Genomic DNA, 19,121 nt, shown 5'->3' with positions numbered 1-19,121 from the left:
CTGACCACTTGCAAAATGAGGGGATATTTTTCAAGTTTTACATCCTTCTGCATGACAAGAGGGAGACAGAAGATTGAGCGATACATTGTTTTGAAGCACAGTGCTTAGCTTATATTTGGCTAATAATTAATAGGTGTATTGTAAGTAAGAAATTAAACAATTATAATTGACACAATCAATTATTTCTTAGTTAATAGATGTCCAAATTTTCAAAAATTGTAATGCATATGTAATAATTATGTGAATATAAGCAACGCAAGAGCATCCAGTCTTTGGAGCACTTACGGAGGATGATCCCCAGTGCTGATAAAACAAAGAATGCCACTTAACAGTATAATTGGCTCCACTGTTATTTCTTCATTTCACAACACCAATAAAACAGTTTTACTGCTTTTATTGCCAATGCAAATAGGCTGCAGCAAGCAGGACAGGTATGAAGGTGCTCAAGCATCACTTGGGGTTGTCTGTCCCACCTACAAGGTGAGCTGATGGTCTTAGGCCCCCTTTTCAGGAGGAGAAACTGCTCAGCACTATCAGCTTTGAGGAAGAAGTTAAAGCTGTGCATCATTTTTACCTACTATTAAGGTTTGGGGCAGCGGTGTTGCTGCTTTTCCTGTCATTATGTGGGCACAGAAGCAGGGGACAGCAATACTGGGCCATGGAATTAAATCCTCCAGCATTTAAATGCTGTTTTTTCCCATCCCACCCCAAGCAAAATTGTGAAAGGACAAAAATTGGTGGAGGAGAGAGGGAAAAACATCAAGTAGATGTATAGAAATGGGTGAGGAGCTAAATGCTTTAGTGGGGTTTAAGTGCCTTCGGTGATTTAGGTGCTAGTTGAGTCCCATTAAGTCATGCCGTGAACACTGGGAATAGTGTTGGGTTAATGGTTGGACTTGCTGATCTTAAAGGTCTTTTCCATACAAAATGATTCTATGATTGATAGAACCATTTAAAAACCTCATATCTGAACACATCACAGGTCCTAAAGGATTCCCAGCCTCTTTTCTGAGAAATATATTTAGCTTTTTTTCTCTGCAAAGGAAGAGATTTGGCTGCTACCACTCCTTAGCAGAAGATGCTGAAGGTGAGGCAGGAGCCCTTAGAGGATTTCAACTTGCAAAGGTGCTGCTGGAGAAGAGCAGGGAGATGGTTGGGTTTTTTTTGCGATATTACCGTTCCCCTACGCAGGACAACACCTATACACAGTAAAACACGAGCAGTAAGGATGTGTTGCCCCGTGCAGAGCTTTGAGGCTCAGACCGAAGATAAAATAGAGGTGGAAGTGGTACTAAGGCACTGCCAGGGGTCACAGTAGCTAAAAACACTGTGGCAAAAGAATTAATGGAAGAAAGTTCAAAAAGTGCTGGAAAAAAACATCATCCCATCCCTCCTCTCCTCCCAGCTTCATGTGGGCTCCAAACCAGACCTCAATTCCTAGAGCAAAATCTTTCTTGGACAGTTCTATGAGATTAAAAAAGTACAATGAACTGCATCAAGCTGTAGGTAACCGTCATCTTTAAGGGCAGATGATTTTGCAGAGATGGCACAATAAACCTCTTCTTTCTGTTTACTGGAAAACTGCAGACACTTGGTCTTTTGTTACTGTTGCAGAGTTTTACATGAACTGCAACTAAATACCATTATCCAGCCACATCAGCTGACACATTTAAGGGTGTTAAAACAATAGCAAATTGAGGCGTGTGTCTAAAAATGGGGAAATCTGGTCTACAAAAATAAGCGTGATTACAAGAATATTAAAACCCTTTTGCAAAGACTGTGAAAGGAGGAGATCAAAGGCATCCAGATGAATAATTTCAAGTGTGAGATCTGGGTGGTCAAGAGTTTGACAAAGCACCTTGGGACAAGTTTCTAGCTAGACGCTACGTCCTGGCTTGCATGGAGGTCCCTTAAAAGTAGGGTTGAAAAAAAACCCCACAATAAATGCTCGAACAAAAAATATAGCAAGTTTTTAATGAACATATTCAACAGAATGCAGTAACAACGCTGTCTTCTACACAGCAATGATCCCTTGTAATTTGCCACAGCAATTTTTATTCAAATATGAAGAGTAACGGGAAAGCTGGGCAGGTTTTCCTGTGGACAGAAGTCTGGACCTCGTTAAGCTTCACATTTTATCCACAGCAAGTGGCATCTCACTGTGCCTCATGTTATTGTAACGAGTCCTTCTGATCAGAGGTATCCTCGTTGGGCAGTATAGAAGTGTTGGAATAAAAGAAAATAGAGTAAACATATAGAGTTGTACATCCTTGTGACAACCCCTCACCGTGCCAGATAATCCCCCTTAAACCTGGGACTAGTCCCAACACCGAGGCTTTACTCAGCTTTTTGTCTTACAGAAATTCGTTCGGTTAAGACGGAGACGTAGAGTTTCAGCCAAGCGTACGTGATGCCCAGAGCACAGTACACAGAGGTCAGCAACAGAGGGACAAAAGGAAAGTGCCGTTTCCAGGGGGTCAGAGGAAATATCATTTCACAGAAGATTTCCAAAGGCACCAGTTGGACGAGGTAGATTGTTTCAAGCCAGTTAAGGAGAGGCCTCTCTCTCCTGTCAGGATAAAATACATGATGTTAATTAAAATAACTACATCAGGTTCCAAGATGCCCTGGAATCAAAGTAGAAATCTCAGCAGCTGCTCCACTTCACCTCACATCATTCTAGTGAACAAGAGACCTCCATACACATTTGTTCCACTGAGAAATATGAGATTTATCTTAGTCTTTGTCCCCGAGCCCCAAACTCTCTGTAGGGTGTATGAGCCAATCTCTCCTGCAAAGGGTTTACAGAGAAATTCATGTTATTCTGGAAGGAATTTAGGGTTTTTTTGGAAGGTGGAAACAAGAAACTTGCAAAAGCTCCATCTCTAGGCAGAAACTAAGCTCTTACAGAGGTTTTTAGTTAGAACTCTTGAGACAGAGGGAATTCTGGAATCCTAAAGAGGGGAAAAAGCAGTTTGGTTGAAAGAGGATCACCTACAAAAAGCAGGTGACTGGAGTAGTGAATACAGCTTTACAGCATTTCCGACATCCTTCATTATGGTTTGGTTTTGCCACAAAAAGTTTGGGAAATAGGAAAATAGAGACTACAGAGGTTTTAAGGATAAGCACTGTGATCAAGTGGGTAAGAAATCAGTGGCCTGTAAAAATACACAGGATAATCTGGGAAATCATATGTCCTGACAACCAAGCGTTTGCAAGAGATTTGTTGACAAATTACAGCTTGTAAATGCATGTTATTTGTCACCTGCCCCTTCCACACATGAAATACTAAGTACTCCTGCAAAACAAACCACGTAGTAGTAATTATAACTACTAGTACAGACAAACAAGCTCCAGATAACTTGCTGCAATAAATGCTGTAATATCAAATTAAATCCTCAGATTTACGAATCATTACAAATTTGTTCTTCACCAGTGCATCAAGCAGGGGGGGATTTACAGCCTGCAGGCAGCTGCAACAATTCAAACAATTCATGGATATGCTACGATAATCCTAATTTAAGCCTTGCCTCCTGACAAGAGGAGAGAGGCAGCAACATCTTTTGACCAGTAACACTTCAATTTGATACTTCAGCATCAGTTTTCTGTGCTGTTTGCCCCCTTATGACAACACTGTTCTCAGTGACAGAAGAAATGGTTTTGGGCTCTTAGCTTTGCAAACAAGTTGCTTTAATTACCTGAATAGAGATTTCAACGAAGAGAAGCTATAAACAGTGAACAGCAGCATAAGCAGTATTTTAATTGGAAGTTCTGAAATAAAAGGAACATAATACACTTTTAAAATTAATTACAAAAACCTTTTGCTGTGTAAATTGCATTATCTTTAAATCCTACTAATCATTGCATTGTCCAACTTAATTATTTTCTCCAAACAGCACAAAATGTTTTACTGCTTAGGACACCTAAACATAAGCATAGGTATTTACTAAGGTAAATGCCAAGTGTTCTTAATTGCAATACATTTACTTCAATTATCTATAAAAATACCAAACATGCTAATTATAATTACAATATGATAACACTGCAAATAAGATTTTCCTATTAAAAAAATAATCAGAAATTATTGGGCTGGAAAGCTTAAAACATAGATGTGACAGCTTATTCAATGCTATCTTAGTTCTAGGTTGTGTGGTAGATGAAAATCAAGTAATACAGCAAGCAGAGGAAGTTTCTCGTTTTATAAGGCAGCAGCTTCGCTCTTGCAAATAAGCAGCATCACCAGACCAGAAGGGTTTGAGTGTCTGGATTTGAACTGTCCCCGAAGAACAATAAATATCATGTTATAGTGTTGTAGTTACGAAGGCAAAAGGTTTAAGTGAAGCAAACAGACTCTTGATTAATTGAAAGGGGAGGAGGAGGAGGAAGGAACAGCCTTTGGTCACAAAGACAAATCTGTGCCTCCACACACCAATTTAACTGATGCTGCTGCATGATTTTTTTATAGTTTAAGTGCATTACTGATAGCAAGAAGTAGCAGTCAGCTGGAAACCAGCCTACCAGGTTTGCAGTTTCAAATTGTCTTTATCACTTTTATCACACGGTTACGTTAGACAGGGGGAAGTTTCTAGAACTGTGGGAGGATGAGGGATAACGAGTATTGACTATGACAATTTCCCATCTCCACTTGAACTTAAAGCCTTCAAAACAATTACCTGTGTGTCACCTCTGGAAAAAAACAACAACAACAGCAACCCTCTAAGCAGTAAATGAAAGAAGGAAAACACTTTACCTGCTGGTGTGAACAGCAATGGAAAAAGTGAGAAGTGCCCCGTGGTTGTCAGAATCAAGTAGATGCCGGCATCCTTTGCTCTCTGAACAGACAACAAGCTAAAAATGACAACAGTTTATTACACTTTTGTCTTTTAATGAAGAAACTTAATTTCAGCAAAGCATTACACAATTCACAAGAGATTGAAGAACAGGTGAAACAGTTTCATAATACCCCAGTCCCTCCAAACACTGGTAATGTGCTGAAGTCTCCTGCTTCCAAAGCACATGGTCTGAGAGATAAAAATGCAGAAGAAAAATCAGCCAGGAAATCCTTCCCCAGAAAAAAATCACACACCCACTGAATACAAATATCAGAAATACCAGGGTTTCCTATAAGCGGTCTTTTTCCTTTGCCCGCAGGCTGCTAACATTGTCATCCCTACTTTTTCCTTCTCCAGTGTTAATTCTCCCCTTCCCACAATTCCCACTTCAGGAGTTTAAGTATCATCAAATCGCTCAACAGGAAAATCCATTTTGTGGCAATACTGGTCAGGCAGCTTATGAACTACAGCCTCACTTCTACCCAAAACCAGGCGTTAAGTCCTTTTGGTGGAAACTGCATTTTGTCCTTGTCAAGCATAATGCAGAAGGTCCCTTTCCTCAGCTGACTCCCGAACAACCTACCCAGCATTTTAAATATGAACCAGCAACTCAAAGACTACAATATTTATACATTTGTCCTTGCCACAGTAGATCTCTACACTTAGCTATTCAGAGAGAATAAGAACATCATATTGAGAATAAGAACTATGCGTGCCTGCCAAACTGGAGTATGACAGCAGCATCAAATGCATCAAGCCAGGCAAGCCAATGATTTTTTTTGCTTAACACAGGAAAGCCACAAGACACACAACAAATAGGTCTTGGACTTCTCAGATACAATGAAAGTACAGCACAAATGCAGTATTAACAGTGCGGGAAACAAAAGACCCTAAGAAAGCAGCCTGCTTTTGTCCACCACATTACAAGTGAAATGTATTATCAAGCCTGCTCCCAAGCTATCACTGAGAAAAGGAGGCTTCAGAAAAATCAGCCAGGAAACCCTTTCCCAGAAAACCACACCCCCACTGAACACAAACATCAGAAATACCCAGAGTTTTCTACAGGTTTTCTCTTTTCTACAGAAGGAGGCTTCAAGGAAGCTAAACGAATTCTTTTCTGAGCTGTGGGTTCACATACAGCCTAAAGTCTGAACCCCATTCTTTCATAAGATACATAGTATACAGAAAATCTGTGTTAATACAACTCAGCATTCAAAGAGAGACAAAAGAGTATGTAGCAGGAAAGCCTGTGTCAGACTCCTAAACCAACTGCTTCATCATCCCAGCACCATACGCTTCTGTTCTTCTGAACATTTGTAAATTAGTACAAAGCTTTGCTGTGCCCCACAGAGCTGCTACCAATAAAGCTCTACTTAAAGATTCTGTCAATGCAAACTATTGTAAAATACAAGCTAGTGTTAATATGTCATAAAAGATACTGTTTAAGAGCACACCAGTTTCCTATGTATGCTATACTAGCATCAGCACATTCTAGTGTTAAGGCAGCCACATTTTATTGTGCTCAAAATTAATTTACTTGAAGTGCACTACAATTTCACAGCTTAAGGCATTTTATATAACCACATTCATTTCCTGAAATATACTGAAAGCAAATTGAACCTCTCTGAGAATTCCTCAACAAGTGGCTGCAGGTTCATTTGGATGAGTATGACGTACAAAATCACTCACCTTAAAGGTAGAATAGCAAGGAGTATTGCTTTTTCATGCACGTGCCAGCCAAACATGAAGGAGCTCAACGCGCAAAGAACAAGGCACTGAAGAAAGCCCCTGGGCCCTTGAGGTTTAAACCAAAGACAGAAAACAGAGGGCTAGAAACAACAGGCAGAAACAGGACTTCAGTGAAAAGGCTGGCAATCCTGAACACAAGCCATTGCCCAGTGAGATTCTTTTATTTCTTTTTCAGTGTTAATAAACAGCACTGCACCCAGGTTGTGCCTGTGTGGCACAAACATTCCATCGCACTGGAGGAACCATATGTATTTGGACATATAAGTAGAGCCTTAAGGTCTTAATCAATGTAACAGAAGGGGAAAAGTAGACTGAATGAGTACAGCCAACTCCCTGTTATTACTGTCTTTGTATCTATGCCACTATACTCATTTTATGAAAGTTACTACATAAATGTGTTGAAACAAAGATTTCCAGTTAAGGGCTAGAGTGAAAGAGACTCTGTTATCCAGGTAATTACTTATTGAACCTTCAATTATTTGCTTGTCACGCAAAGAACACTACGCTGGCCTGTAGCTCATGTTGGGAACACCGTAAGCTGCCTGGGTCCACCAGTATCTCTACCCACATCCCAGTTCAATTATCTCCTATCACAAAAGGTGCTTATAGCTCAGCATATGGAGTGGTTTTGATCCAAGACTGTTTTTAATAATCTCTTAACCCTTCTAGAGTTGACAGGGGCCATAATTTATCCATACTTGAATAAAGCAATCCAGAAATATATTAATCCTCCATTTATCCTAATAATTGTTTTTTTAATTATTTTTAAAGAAAATGTATTTGTTGCCCTGGAATTAAAATTCATGTGAAGTGCTTACTAATCAAATAAAATCTATAGGGGATAAAACACATCAACTTTCAAAAAAAATATTATTTATTCTTACCAATATAGATATGAAAGTACAGATTAACGTCGCTAGTGGAGTCACAGAAGGGAGAACAGTATGCTGAAATTCCTGAACGAGCCCTCCTGTCATTGAGGCTTTAGGAATTTTTGTGGGATCGAGCAAGTTACACTTTAAACCTAAAAATAAAACACACACAAAAAAGCACAAACTGATAAATGTTAACAACAAAAATAAAGTAGTTGAACTCAGTACATGGCCAAGTCTTTTCTTTTTTTAAAGGAAAGCAGAAAGGAACGATTTGATTTCTGAGCTACTGCTACACGTACCACACACTGGATTTTGTAGACAATCAGGTGATTTAAGGTAATCTGAAAATGTCATTTACTACCTGCATTTCAAATGGGGATGAAAGACAAAAATTCAGAGAGCTCTATCTGCATTTAAGCATAACATAATAAGATTAGCATACTGTACCAAAAATTGTTAGTGCTTTATCCATGGCATTGTACAAAGCCCAGAAGTTAGGGGCCCAATAGGCATGGCAGATGCCTCGCTTGAAAGGAAAAAGCCGTGAAATGATTTGAGGCAGCTGACCCTACAGAAAACAAAAGAGAAAGAAAGAGTCTCTTTAGATGAGACACGGTTTATAGTTTTATAACACAATTTTCTAACAGTCCAGGGGAATAACGGGTGAAAAAAGGGCTTGTTACCAATACTATGAAGGGGCCCAATGAAAGAGCAGAAACAAGACAGACAATCAATCCCAGAAGAGTCACGTGAAGCAAACTGAAGCTTCTCCACTTCACAGATCCGTCTATGAGAAGCAAAAAGATTGTGAAAAGTTACTGTTGTAAGCAGAGGGAGACAAAACATTCCACACTAATAGTGAATTGCAAGCATCTATCTAAAAGGAACATATAGCTCTTTACATCAATAAATTCAGTTGCTTCCTTCAACAGTTTATATTTACTTTTTCCACATTGTTAGCTCTTCTACTTTACAAACTTTCAGTATTTTTCTCATTCAGGAGAAGTGCTGTTAACAAGAGGAATTCAAACAGGTTTTCCAGTGCTAAAAAGTGGAGATAAACTCCAAGAAGGGCTTTACTTGATACTATTTAACCGTTTCATATCCAGAATAATTCTTATGGCTTCAAACTTCCACCTGCAGTTTGTTCATGTTGTTTTTTCTTAATAAAGAACTGCCAAGAAACATGAATTTTACATAAATAAATTTCAAAGATTTTAACAGCTCTGTTACCTGAGCAGAATTTTCATTTGACCCACAGCCATTTCATCCCAACAGTATCTGCATGTCTTAAGTCTTACCCAAGTCCCACTAATTAATACAATCCCCCAAAAGCAAGTGAGGAAAAACCCATCTTACCTGCGTTATTTGCAGTAAAACAATAGGATCGTAATAAATAAATGCCATATGCTGGGGCCACATATATATAGATGTGCTTGAAATGCAGAAGAACGGCAAAAAGAAGAGCGCCCTCCAAGTATCTTTTCTAAAGGAAAAACAAAACAAACCCCAAGCTTTTCTACTTGTTTTCCCTTTGTACAGTGAGTTTCAAGTACTCCTTTTCCCCCCAAACTCAACAGATAATTAGGCATCCAGTTTAGCACAACTCAGCTTCCAGCAGCAATCAATCACTTAATTAGGCTGCTCATATTGAGGGTAATCAATGCACCTAAAATACATGTAGTGACAAGAGGAAAGAGACACTCAGGTTTACCTGACACAGTCGGGCAACAGAAAGAAGCATCAGCCCAAACAGAAAGCCATTGTACTGAAAGTGAATATCTGAACTGCAGTCAAGGAAAGGATAAAGCAAGCTTGCTTTACTACTATCAGATTTCTGGGAAAGATTCAAACTTATAAATAAATTCAAATTAAAATGGAACTTAAATCAAGAAAGTAGCCTTAAATTCACTCTACATAGAGTTTTGGTTAAGTAATGACTTCATATGTAAGCACAAAGTCAACTAATACTAGTATATTATCTTGATGAAACAAAGCACAACAATCTGACCACATATGTATCATGCAACTTTATATAAACCAAAGCAAATAAAAGGTTAATACTCTGCTCTTTGAGTTTTTAAATATTAGTTTTTATCTTCCATTGGCTAATGGATGGAAACAGTAAGCAGGAAACTTAGACAAGGACTGGGACAGACAAAACTACTCCTTTCTATAAAAGAATTACTGTTTTTCAAAAGAATTATTGTTTTCCCCTGTATTACCTCCTCAGCTACATCAGAGCATGTTGTATCAAGACTGACTCACCACAACTGGACTTCCCAGAAGCGTTTTTATATCCTCTTGAAAAAACCCCTTGCTAATTCTCATGTAACATTAACCAAATGAATACAGTCTGAAAATAAAGCACTTGTAGAGATTTTTCTTGCCACGGGACAAACCTAGAACCACGCGCAAAAAAAGGGGCTCTCTGCTAATCCTCCTGTAGGCAGGTGGAGAAGTAGCCAGCAGGAACAGGCCTGTTGCTACCAGACCTGTTTTCCTGCAGCTCTGGCAAATCAGACCAAAAACTAAACAATTAGCATCTTTCCAGATAATAATTGTAATGAAAACATGAAGTTATTCAACTAAGCCCAGAAACACAAACAGTAGTGTTACACGCTGTGATAATCACAATAATATTCATGGGTTTCTACCACACACTGTAATAGATGAAGAAAACCCACGAACAACCCACAATGACTTGAAAGGATACGATCCACAATTAACAACCCAAAATTCCACAAAAGCAGAACAGCAAGAATAAATGTTGGTTTTTCCAGAATATCCTTTGCAGCTCGTTTCCCATTTACACATCTGCAGCATCTGAAAAAGAGCAGAAGAAACAGAAGTCTTAACTGCAACAGCCAACAAAAAGAATTGTTGCTTTTAAGAGTTGAGTAGTGCACTTAACCTGAAGATAACTATTTTAGATTGTTACAGGAGGTAAAATAGGCAACATAATTCTCAAAACATCTTCTCCCCCTCTACTGTTTAGGTGTAAGATAAACACTGCATGCGTGCCCTGATGTTGTGAAAGAGAAATCTTCATGTTGGCAAATCAGACTGCGAATAATCAGTTTACCATCAGGAATACCAGAGTGACTGCATATTTGAGGATACTGGCGTTTTGTCACAAGTTTCCTTCATGCTTCTACTCTAGAAAAATGGGGTAATGTAAAAAATAATAGGAAAAAACAGCTGGGTGCACCCAAGCTGTCCTGCAACTCCTACATAATGAACCCAGTGACAGAAGCAAAACACCTATAATGTGTGAAACAGTGGCTCATTTCGGAATGCGTACAAATCTGGTCACATGTACCACAACGGCATCTCCAAGAACAATAAAAAGTTAACTTGTGTTTAGCAGCATCTTTCAAATTTCTCCTTTAATAAGTTAAAGCAACTTTGATATTTCCATGCATTTACAAGCCTATTTGTACAAATAATTATTTGTTTTTACTGTAGAAAAGTCTATATATCAGTGACTACCCACTGTCCCTAAAATTAGAACATTAAGACTTACTCACGAACTGCATATATGAAAAGGATATCTGTAAATATGACAGAAAATCTTTGAAAGAAGACGGTTGCACGACTGGTGTAATTTAGATTTTCGATAACCAACATCTTGGGGTCGAAGTACTTGGCAACATGCGAAAGCGCATATTCAAACCAAGCAAAAAACGGCGGATAATCCAGGGTCCATTCTGAAGTTGCCTAAAGACAAAATGAGAATAATTTAACACAAACCATGCTTTTTATTCACAGTAAATCAGCTGATGTATTTTATCTCAGTAGCCTCTATTTAACAGAAACTACCACACAATAAAGTTCCCAGCTGTATGGTGCTGAATGTGACTTGAGGTGTTTTTCTGGTAGAGGGATGGGAGTTCTCTTGATTAGTAAAAAGAGATGAAACATATTGTGAATCTGCACCTAACCAATAGATAACTGCTCTTTATATATCAACTTAGAGTAATAGGGCCAATATTAAAAAAAAATCTCAATAAAACAGTGAATATTTGGCTACATAAGAGGATTCGCCAGCACAATCAGCCTTCTTACAGTTAAAAATAATTTTATTTTTTCTTATTAGTCAACAGGCCTAATTCTAATAAGACCTCATCAAGATTGGAGAGTATTATTTGATCTTGTCCCACAAGGACAGTTATCATGACCAATTAACTCCTTGGCTGTGCAAATAGGAGAGGGAGAAATAGGAACAGAGCAGGTTGGGACGGGGTATATTTTTCAGTGTGCATGTTCCCAAATGCTTATGTCCCGCCACCAAAAGGCATCCTGTGCTTTGGCACTGGGATCACACAAATTTGTTCTACAGTATCGGATCAGCCTTTCAAATTTCTGACCAGCACAAATAATTTGTTCCTGGATAAACAGTTCGCAGACACTTACGTGGAGGAGTATGAAAGACTATGATACTTATCCCAGAATTCCAGGAAATAGCATAAAATAGATTAAATCCAATTGTGTAGGCTGAGTCTATCATCACCTTAAAGGTGATTCATCTAGATTAAAATCAATGCATGCTAGTAGCACACCAGCAGAGACTCAAAACTTTAATACAGCGATCGACTTCACAATGCATATACCCATTTATATGATTCATTCTTTATCGTGATAACTACGTATCATTAATGACAAGAGTGAAGAGAACAGCAGCTTAAGACTACAGCGCTGTGTTACACGGCCTAATAATTCATGCTCCTTAACTGTCTTTTCCATTTCAACTTCACCAGTACTAGTAGCTTCCCCAAACAATTCTCATTTTTTAACTAAATGCTACACGGGGCAAACAAATTGTGATCAGTATGTTTTAGAACCACTGCATTACAGCTGCCAGCCATCAGTACCCATGACATGTACTTTCTGCAAATAAAAGCCTTCTTCTCTCAAGTCCCAAGTAGCAAATGACAGGATAAGAGGAAACGGCCTCAAGTTGCACCAGGGGAGGTTTAGATTACAGATTAGGAAAAAAATCTTTCCCAGAAAGGGTTGTGGGGCATTGGAACAGGCTGCCCAGGGCAGTGGTGGAGTCATCATCCCTGGAGGGGTTGAACAGATGCGGAGATGAGGTTCTTAGGTGTCCTGGTTTTGTTAAAAACAAGTTTCTCTTTCAGTGAATTTTGCCTGTCAGCTACAGCCTTCGTATTAACTGCATTTTCCTGGAGAACCAGACACATGTTTTGGTAAAACCTAGCAATGGAATGCAAACTTATTGATAAGCATGGATGGACATCTCGCGAGAGGGGCGACGAGAAACGACTGACCAACTGTGTATAACATTCCATTCACGTGAATACTTCATATAAAATGGGAGATCACGAGGATCTCGTCCCTTTTCCTTCTGCTTATGGCCGACATTAGGAGAGGACCTTGCTAGTCGTCCCTGCGAACTGAGGCCTAGTGACAGACTGAATCCAGCTCTGGTTGGCTGTGGAGTCTAATCCAGGACTTTGGGTGCCGGCTCTGCAGTTGCTGAGACTTTCAAGATTGGTTTTGTATATTTTGTATTATTTTCTCTATTCTTATTAGTAGCATTAGTAAAACATCTTTAATTTTTCCCAACTCTCTTCTCTCTGTCCTTCTTTTTTCCTCCTAATCGCCTCTCCCGAGTGGAAGGGGGGAGAGGGAGGGACAAAAAGGGGGAAGTGGGGGGGGAGAGGGGGTTAACAACACATCTGCCAGGGTTTTATTGTCACCCCGCAATCTTAACCCTCGACATTAGGACACAGGTAAGTGCCAGCGTTGGGTTAATGGTTGGACTTGATGACCTTGAGGGTGTATTCCAACTAATGCGATTCTATAATTCCTCCAGCATTCACATAGGCTGAAATACCCGATATACCTATAATTTATACACAGCTAAAAACCCCAAATGCGTACTTACTTCATAGTACCACTGAGAGAGGGGTAAGTTGTGAGTGATGGCAAGCCAGTTCCTGTGCACTTCAAAGTCTGTGGAATAACTACAGAAGGTTTATATTGAGTCCCATAAAATCACTCAAAAGAGAAACACTTCAGAGCATATCATCACAGGTACATAAAAAGGTAATTGATCAGCTCTAGGGCAAGACTTCAATCAAGTAACTCAAACGATGACAAAGATGCTGCATGAACTTCTGTGCCAAGGGCATATACAGGCAACTGTAGCACAATAATTATTTATAGCCTTGGCCTTTTCTGACACTTAAAGCCAAAATTACAGGTTCTGATTGATTTGTTTTAACAGCAAATTGATGGGGGGAGGGGCGGCAAAAAAAGCTCCAGTGCCTTTTAAAGCTAAAAAAAAGCACTTTTAAAGGCCCTCCCGAACAATAGCCCACCGGGCACAGCTTCAGACACAAAAGCAAAGCTAGTGCACACTGCCCAGAGGATGAGACACCCTCATCCCGCTCCTCACAAGCACCTGGAAGAAATAACGACCCTCAGGTCATCAGGGTCCCCTCAGGACCGGCGGCCACTCCCCAGCCCCGGCCGCTCTGAGGGGCGGTGAAACCAACCGCTGCCCAGGGAAGTGCTCACAGGCTGTACCGTCACCACCCCTCCTTCCTCAGCCCCGGGGAAGCTCCTTACTATGCGGGGATGAGGAGGCACTTGAGGAAGGAGACGCCGAGCGCCAGGGCGCGGAACCAGCTACGCCCGCCCGCCGCCATGGCACGCGCCGCGCTGACAGACCCGCCGCGCACGCGCGGTAACAGCAACGGCCGCACCGCCCGCCCAGTTTGAAGAGCGAGGCCCCGCCCACCGCGGAGTGCACGCATGCGCGGGGCTGGCAGGGCAGAGAGTCGATCCCAGAATGTCAGGGGTTGGAAGGGACCTGGAAAGCTCATCCAGTGCAATCCCCCCACGGAGCAGGAACACCCAGATGAGGTTACACAGGAAGGTGTCCAGGCGGGTTGGAATGTCTGCAGAGAAGGAGACTCCACAACCTCCCTGGGCAGCCTGGGCCAGGCTCTGCCACCCTCACCGTGAAGAAGTTTCTTCTCATATTTAAGTGAAACCTCTTGTGTTCCAGTTTGTACCCATTACCCCTTGTCCTATCATTGGTTGTCACTGAGAAGAGCCTGGCTCCATCCTCCTGACACTCACCCTTTATATATCTGTAAACATTAATGAGGTCATTCCTCAGTGTCCTCTTGTCCAGCTCCAGAGCCCCAGCTCCCTCAGCCTTTCCTCATACGGGAGATGCTCCACTCCCTTCAGCATTTTTGTTGCCCTGTGCTGGACTCTCTCCAGCAGTTCCCTGTCCTGCTGGAACTGAGGGGCCACAACTGGACACAATATTCCAGGTGTGGTCTCCCCAGGGCAGAGCAGAGGGGCAGGAGAACCTCTCTGACCTACTGACCACCCCCCTTCTAATCCACCCCAGATACCATTGGCCTTCCTGGCCACAAGGGCCCAGTGCTGGCTCACGGTCACCCTGGTGTCCCCAGGACCCCCAGGTCCCTTTCCCCTACACTGCTCTCCAACAGGTCATTCCCCAACTTACACTGGAACCTGGGGTTGTTCCTGCCCAGATTCAAGACTCTACACTTGCCCTTGTTATATTTCATTAAATTTTTCCCCTCCCAACTCTCCAGCCTGTCCAGGTCTAGGGCGGTGTGGGCGGGGCTGGGTGGGCACCAGGGGGTGGGGATTGGGGAGGGGGGCCGTGGGTTTGGGGTTCAGTTGTGGGGTGGGGGCTGGGCTGGGTGAGGTCTTGGTGATGTTAAGGCAGGGTGGCTGTGGGACCCTTTGTGGGGCTGGGTGATGGGGGACCAGGTGTGGGGCTGGGTGATGGGGGACCAGGTGTAGGGCTGGGTGAAGTGGGATCAGTTGTGGGGTTGGGGGATGTGGGATCAGGTGTGGGGTTGGGGGATGTGGGATCAGTTGTGGGGTTGGGTGATGTGGGATCAGTTGTGGGGCTGGGGGATGTGGGATCAGTTGTGGGGTTGGGTGATGTGGGATCAGTTGTGGGGTTGGGGCATATGGGGTTGGTTTGCTGTGGGATCAGGTGATGAGGGACAACCAGTGGGGCTGGAAGGTGTGGGGTAGGGTGGTGAGGGACCACTGGTGGGGTTGGATGGTGTGCGGTTGTGTGGTCTGAGGCCAGGTATGGAGCTGGCTGGTTATAGGGCCTGGGTGATGTGCGGTTAGGTGGTGAGTGACAGCCAGTGGGGTTGGGAGGTGTGGGATCAGGTATGGAGTTTGGTGGTGTTGGACTTGAGTGATGTATGGTTGGGTAGTGTGAGGGCTTTGGTGATGTGGTGGTGTAGGACTACCAGTGGGGCTGGGTGGTGCGGGACCAGGTGTGGAGCTGGGTGATGTGGGGTTGGGTGGTGTGGGACCACCAGTGGGGTTGGACTACGTATGGAGCTGGGCTGATGTAGGATTGGACAGTGTGGGGCCAGTAGTGGGGTTGGGTGGCTGTGGGACCAGCTATGGAGTTGGGTGGTGTGGTGTTGGGTGGTGAGGAACCACCAATCGAGTTGGGTGGCTGTAGGACTGGGTGTAGAGTTGGGTGATGTTGGGCCTGAGTCATGTAGGGCTGGGTGGTGTAGGGTCCAGCTGATGTGGGGTTGAATGGTGGGGGACCACCAGTGGGGTTGGGTGGCTGTAGGACCAGATATGGAGCTGCGTGGTGTGGGTCCTGGGTGATGTTGGGTTGGGTGGTGTAGGACCACCACTGGGCTTAGGTGGTGTGGAGTTGGATGGTGAGGGACTACCAGTGGGGTTTGGTGTTGGGCCTGAGTGATGTAGGGTTTGGTGGTGTGGGGTTGGGTGGTCTAGGGCCCAGCTGATGTGGGTTTGAATGGTGTGGGACCTAGGAGGTGTGGGACCAGGTATGGAGCTGGGTGGTGTGGGGCCTGGGTGATGTGAGGTTGGGTGGTGAGGGACAATCAGTGGGGCTGGGAGATGTGGGACCAGATATAGAGCTGGGTGGTGTTCGGCCTGATTCATGTGGGGTTGGGTGGCTGTGGGACCAAGCGTGGAGCTGGGTGATGTTGGACCTGATTGATGTGCAGTTGGGTGATGTGGGGCCTGGGTGATGTGCGGTTTATCAATGTTTAAAACATAAATGAGCTGATGCATTTAAAATTGTTCAAATTTTTTAGGATGGCTTGTTCATCCAAGTTTTCTACAACTGTACTATTTTGGAGAGCTTCCTACAATTCTCAGCCATGGAGACACACTCTGTAGAATCCTTAGAGAAAAAAACTACAGATTGAGCAAGCATCTATGTATGCTTTTCTCTCAAGAAATGTACGCCAGGTAGAGCATCCTTTGCTTCATTCACATTTTATTTACTGTTTTCTAAAATGCATAGTGGTAAGTTCATAAAAGAGTTACAGGCGGAGAAACGCAACCAGGTTTTTAAATGCGATAGCCCTACAGGCTCTCTATGAAAGTGGTAAGAAATCAAAACCAACCTTTGACACTTGACAAATAGTATTCATTCAAAAACATGGACTTTAGTGAATTTGGGATTAAATTCTGATCAATGGGAGAATCCCATGGTTAGGAGTAGGAGCAATAAAATAAAAGGGGAGTGGCAAAAAGAGGAAGAGAAAAGGAATTATTCCATACAGCCCTCCCCTAAAGCTCCTTTTTTTCTGAATTCATAGGGAAAATGTTCCTCATGTTGGTCCCAAGTGAATCTGAGAGAGTGATCTGCATATTTATGTTCAATCCAGCCCTTCTCGCACAGAATATCTACACAACTGGCTCTACTAATACACATACAAGACTTTTACTGGGAGGGCCACACATTAGCACCACTCGTACCCTGCACATTTGTGCCCATCAGTGCGTGGATATGGGAGTCATTACAGAACAGCGGTTAAATATTTCAAAACATATTGAAATTCTGAGCACTGATACCAAATTCAAAGGGATGGGGTGAAAATGAAACTCCTCAAAGGATCTTTTTCATAACTTCTCCACTTATCTATGAGTATCAGCCTAGATATATTTTCTGCAGTGTATAGCTGAAGGCAACGTTTATCACTCCCATCAACCTTATATGTGGACCCCACCAGCCTTTCCTGGAGTGGGAATGAATCTGATTGATTGCAGGTTGTCCTGGTTTATTCCACAAAGCTATCTCCTCCTGACAAGTTACTAATGTAGCTTTTGGCATGACCAATATTTAAGTTGCATAATAGGAGATTAAAACTGGAAAGAGATCAGTGAGTCATTCCAACCGCAGGCTCCTTCCGTAGCAAAATCTTTTGTCTCTGTTGTTATCTCGCTGGATTTTTTCCTGAACACGTCAACATTCTTTATTCTCTCCCTTCTGAATTCTTCCAGGTCTAATTTTTACACCTGTTTATTTGATTTCCCTACCATTACCTGCAGCAACAAATACTCCTCTCACCGACTCCTAACAACCTTTAAAAATAGCTGCATGAACTAAAGATATCTTAGTATTTATGTACCGTTTTAGTCCCTACATTATAACTGGATATTGTTAGATATTTAAGAGCTATCAAGCCTAGAAAGCACATAGAGAAATCCATGAGTAATTCTTTCTGGACTCCACTAAGGTGCTTCATAGTCACACTTTTGTCATATAAGAAATCCCACTGTGCTATGCACATGCCCATATCTGAAAATGCCATTACACTGCAGCTAATAACTTATTTATGGGTTTTCTATTGATCGCTCTATTCAGCGGCTCTCTCAGTGTTCAAGCCATTAAAAAAGTAAAGTGCAGGACTTGGCCTCATTTTGTAGATGAAGATGTTGAGGGAGACGGTGACATGGCAGAACCAGAACAGGAGTTTTGCACCGACACGTGGAAGAAAATATCCTTCAAACTTTAAGGTCAAAAATCTCCTTTCCTTGTTCTCAGGCCCTTAGAGGAAAAAAAATCAGTTTGTTCTGAGAGTGAATATTCCTCTCAACAGTGAAATAAGTGGTAGTAAGTGCCAAGTGCTTTTCAATGGGGTTTTGCGCTGTAATTAATGTGCATGTTCACTAGTCTTTAATTCAGGGAAACTCTTGAGAAGAAGAATCAGCGGTGCTGTTGACTGGTGAACAAAAGCAAGTGACACCTCCAGGGCTTAGGAAAAGAAGGTAAACAAAAGCCAGCTATCTAGATAAAAAGGGAACAAATGTTTTGGAGAGAGAACATTCCTATAAACAGCCATTACAATGCAACTCACAGACAGCAAAATTAAGGAGCAGTTGTAAATTTAGCTTAATGTGCAGTCTGAAATAGCAACCGTGTTTGTATAACATATTTTTGCGATGGCAAGTGATTCACTTACTGCTTATTTCACATCCTCGATTCGCAGGCAGAATGACTCTGGCATTATAAATAGTACCTCATGCTTAAAGGTGTTTATTCTGCTTAGCAATTCAGAGGTATCTCCAGTTTTTCTATTCCTCTCAATGTCTGTCTTCACTCATGTCTCTATACTTGTTGGAAATTTTGCATCTCTCTGCATATTAATTAATGCCAGAGATTTGTGGCCAGCCACACCTTTGACTGATTTAGTTACCTGAGCACAGATAAATGTGTATTCAAGTGGTCTTTCTTTTGCATAATAGACTAATGGGTTAAAGCCATCCAGGAGAAGACCTCGGTTTAGTTCTTTCCTTAGTCTCTGGGGATTGAAACCCCTATATCCATGTCAGCAGAATTACCCCAGTTACC

General features: G+C 42.1%; 1 protein-coding gene across 2 annotated transcripts; it reads right to left on the bottom strand.

Annotated features, from left to right (window-relative positions):
• Positions 1 to 1,945: 1,945 nt before the first annotated feature.
• Positions 1,946 to 13,436, bottom strand: ALG8 (ALG8 alpha-1,3-glucosyltransferase). Of its 2 annotated transcripts, XM_080360391.1 has the most exons (12): positions 13,368 to 13,436; positions 10,983 to 11,176; positions 10,173 to 10,282; positions 9,171 to 9,238; positions 8,816 to 8,942; positions 8,140 to 8,243; positions 7,904 to 8,024; positions 7,466 to 7,605; positions 6,522 to 6,661; positions 4,751 to 4,848; positions 3,699 to 3,771; positions 1,946 to 2,569 (listed from the first exon to the last, which is right to left on the bottom strand). In XM_080360391.1, exons 2-12 carry the CDS (start codon positions 11,084 to 11,086, stop codon positions 2,338 to 2,340), a joined length of 1,317 nt encoding a protein of 438 aa, XP_080216517.1. In that variant the 5' UTR covers positions 11,087 to 11,176; positions 13,368 to 13,436; the 3' UTR covers positions 1,946 to 2,337. The 2 variants fall into 2 exon arrangements, with proteins under 2 accessions (XP_080216517.1, XP_080216516.1); XM_080360390.1 differs by lacking the exon at positions 13,368 to 13,436 and having other exon boundaries at positions 10,987 to 11,085.
• Positions 13,437 to 19,121: the final 5,685 nt, after the last annotated feature.

Source organism: Nesoenas mayeri (genome assembly GCF_963082525.1).
Source record: "Nesoenas mayeri genome assembly, chromosome: 1".
NCBI lineage: Eukaryota > Metazoa > Chordata > Aves > Columbiformes > Columbidae > Nesoenas > Nesoenas mayeri.
The sequence above is the reverse complement of the archived record's forward strand: the minus strand, read 5'-3'. Positions and strand labels throughout refer to the sequence as shown.

What these genes read in the sequence shown, in the direction of transcription:
- ALG8 (XM_080360391.1), bottom strand. Translation starts at nt 11,086, where the DNA reads ATGTTGGTTATCGAAAATCTAAATTACACCAGTCGTGCAACCGTCTTC. An exon ending in CTTGCTATTCTACCTTTAAG is followed by an intron (nt 4,849 to 6,521) that starts GTGAGTGATTTT and finishes TGTCATTTTTAG; the next exon opens with CTTGTTGTCTGTTCAGAGAG. An exon ending in ATTGCTGTTCACACCAGCAG is followed by an intron (nt 3,772 to 4,750) that starts GTAAAGTGTTTT and finishes CTTTTATTTCAG; the next exon opens with AACTTCCAATTAAAATACTG.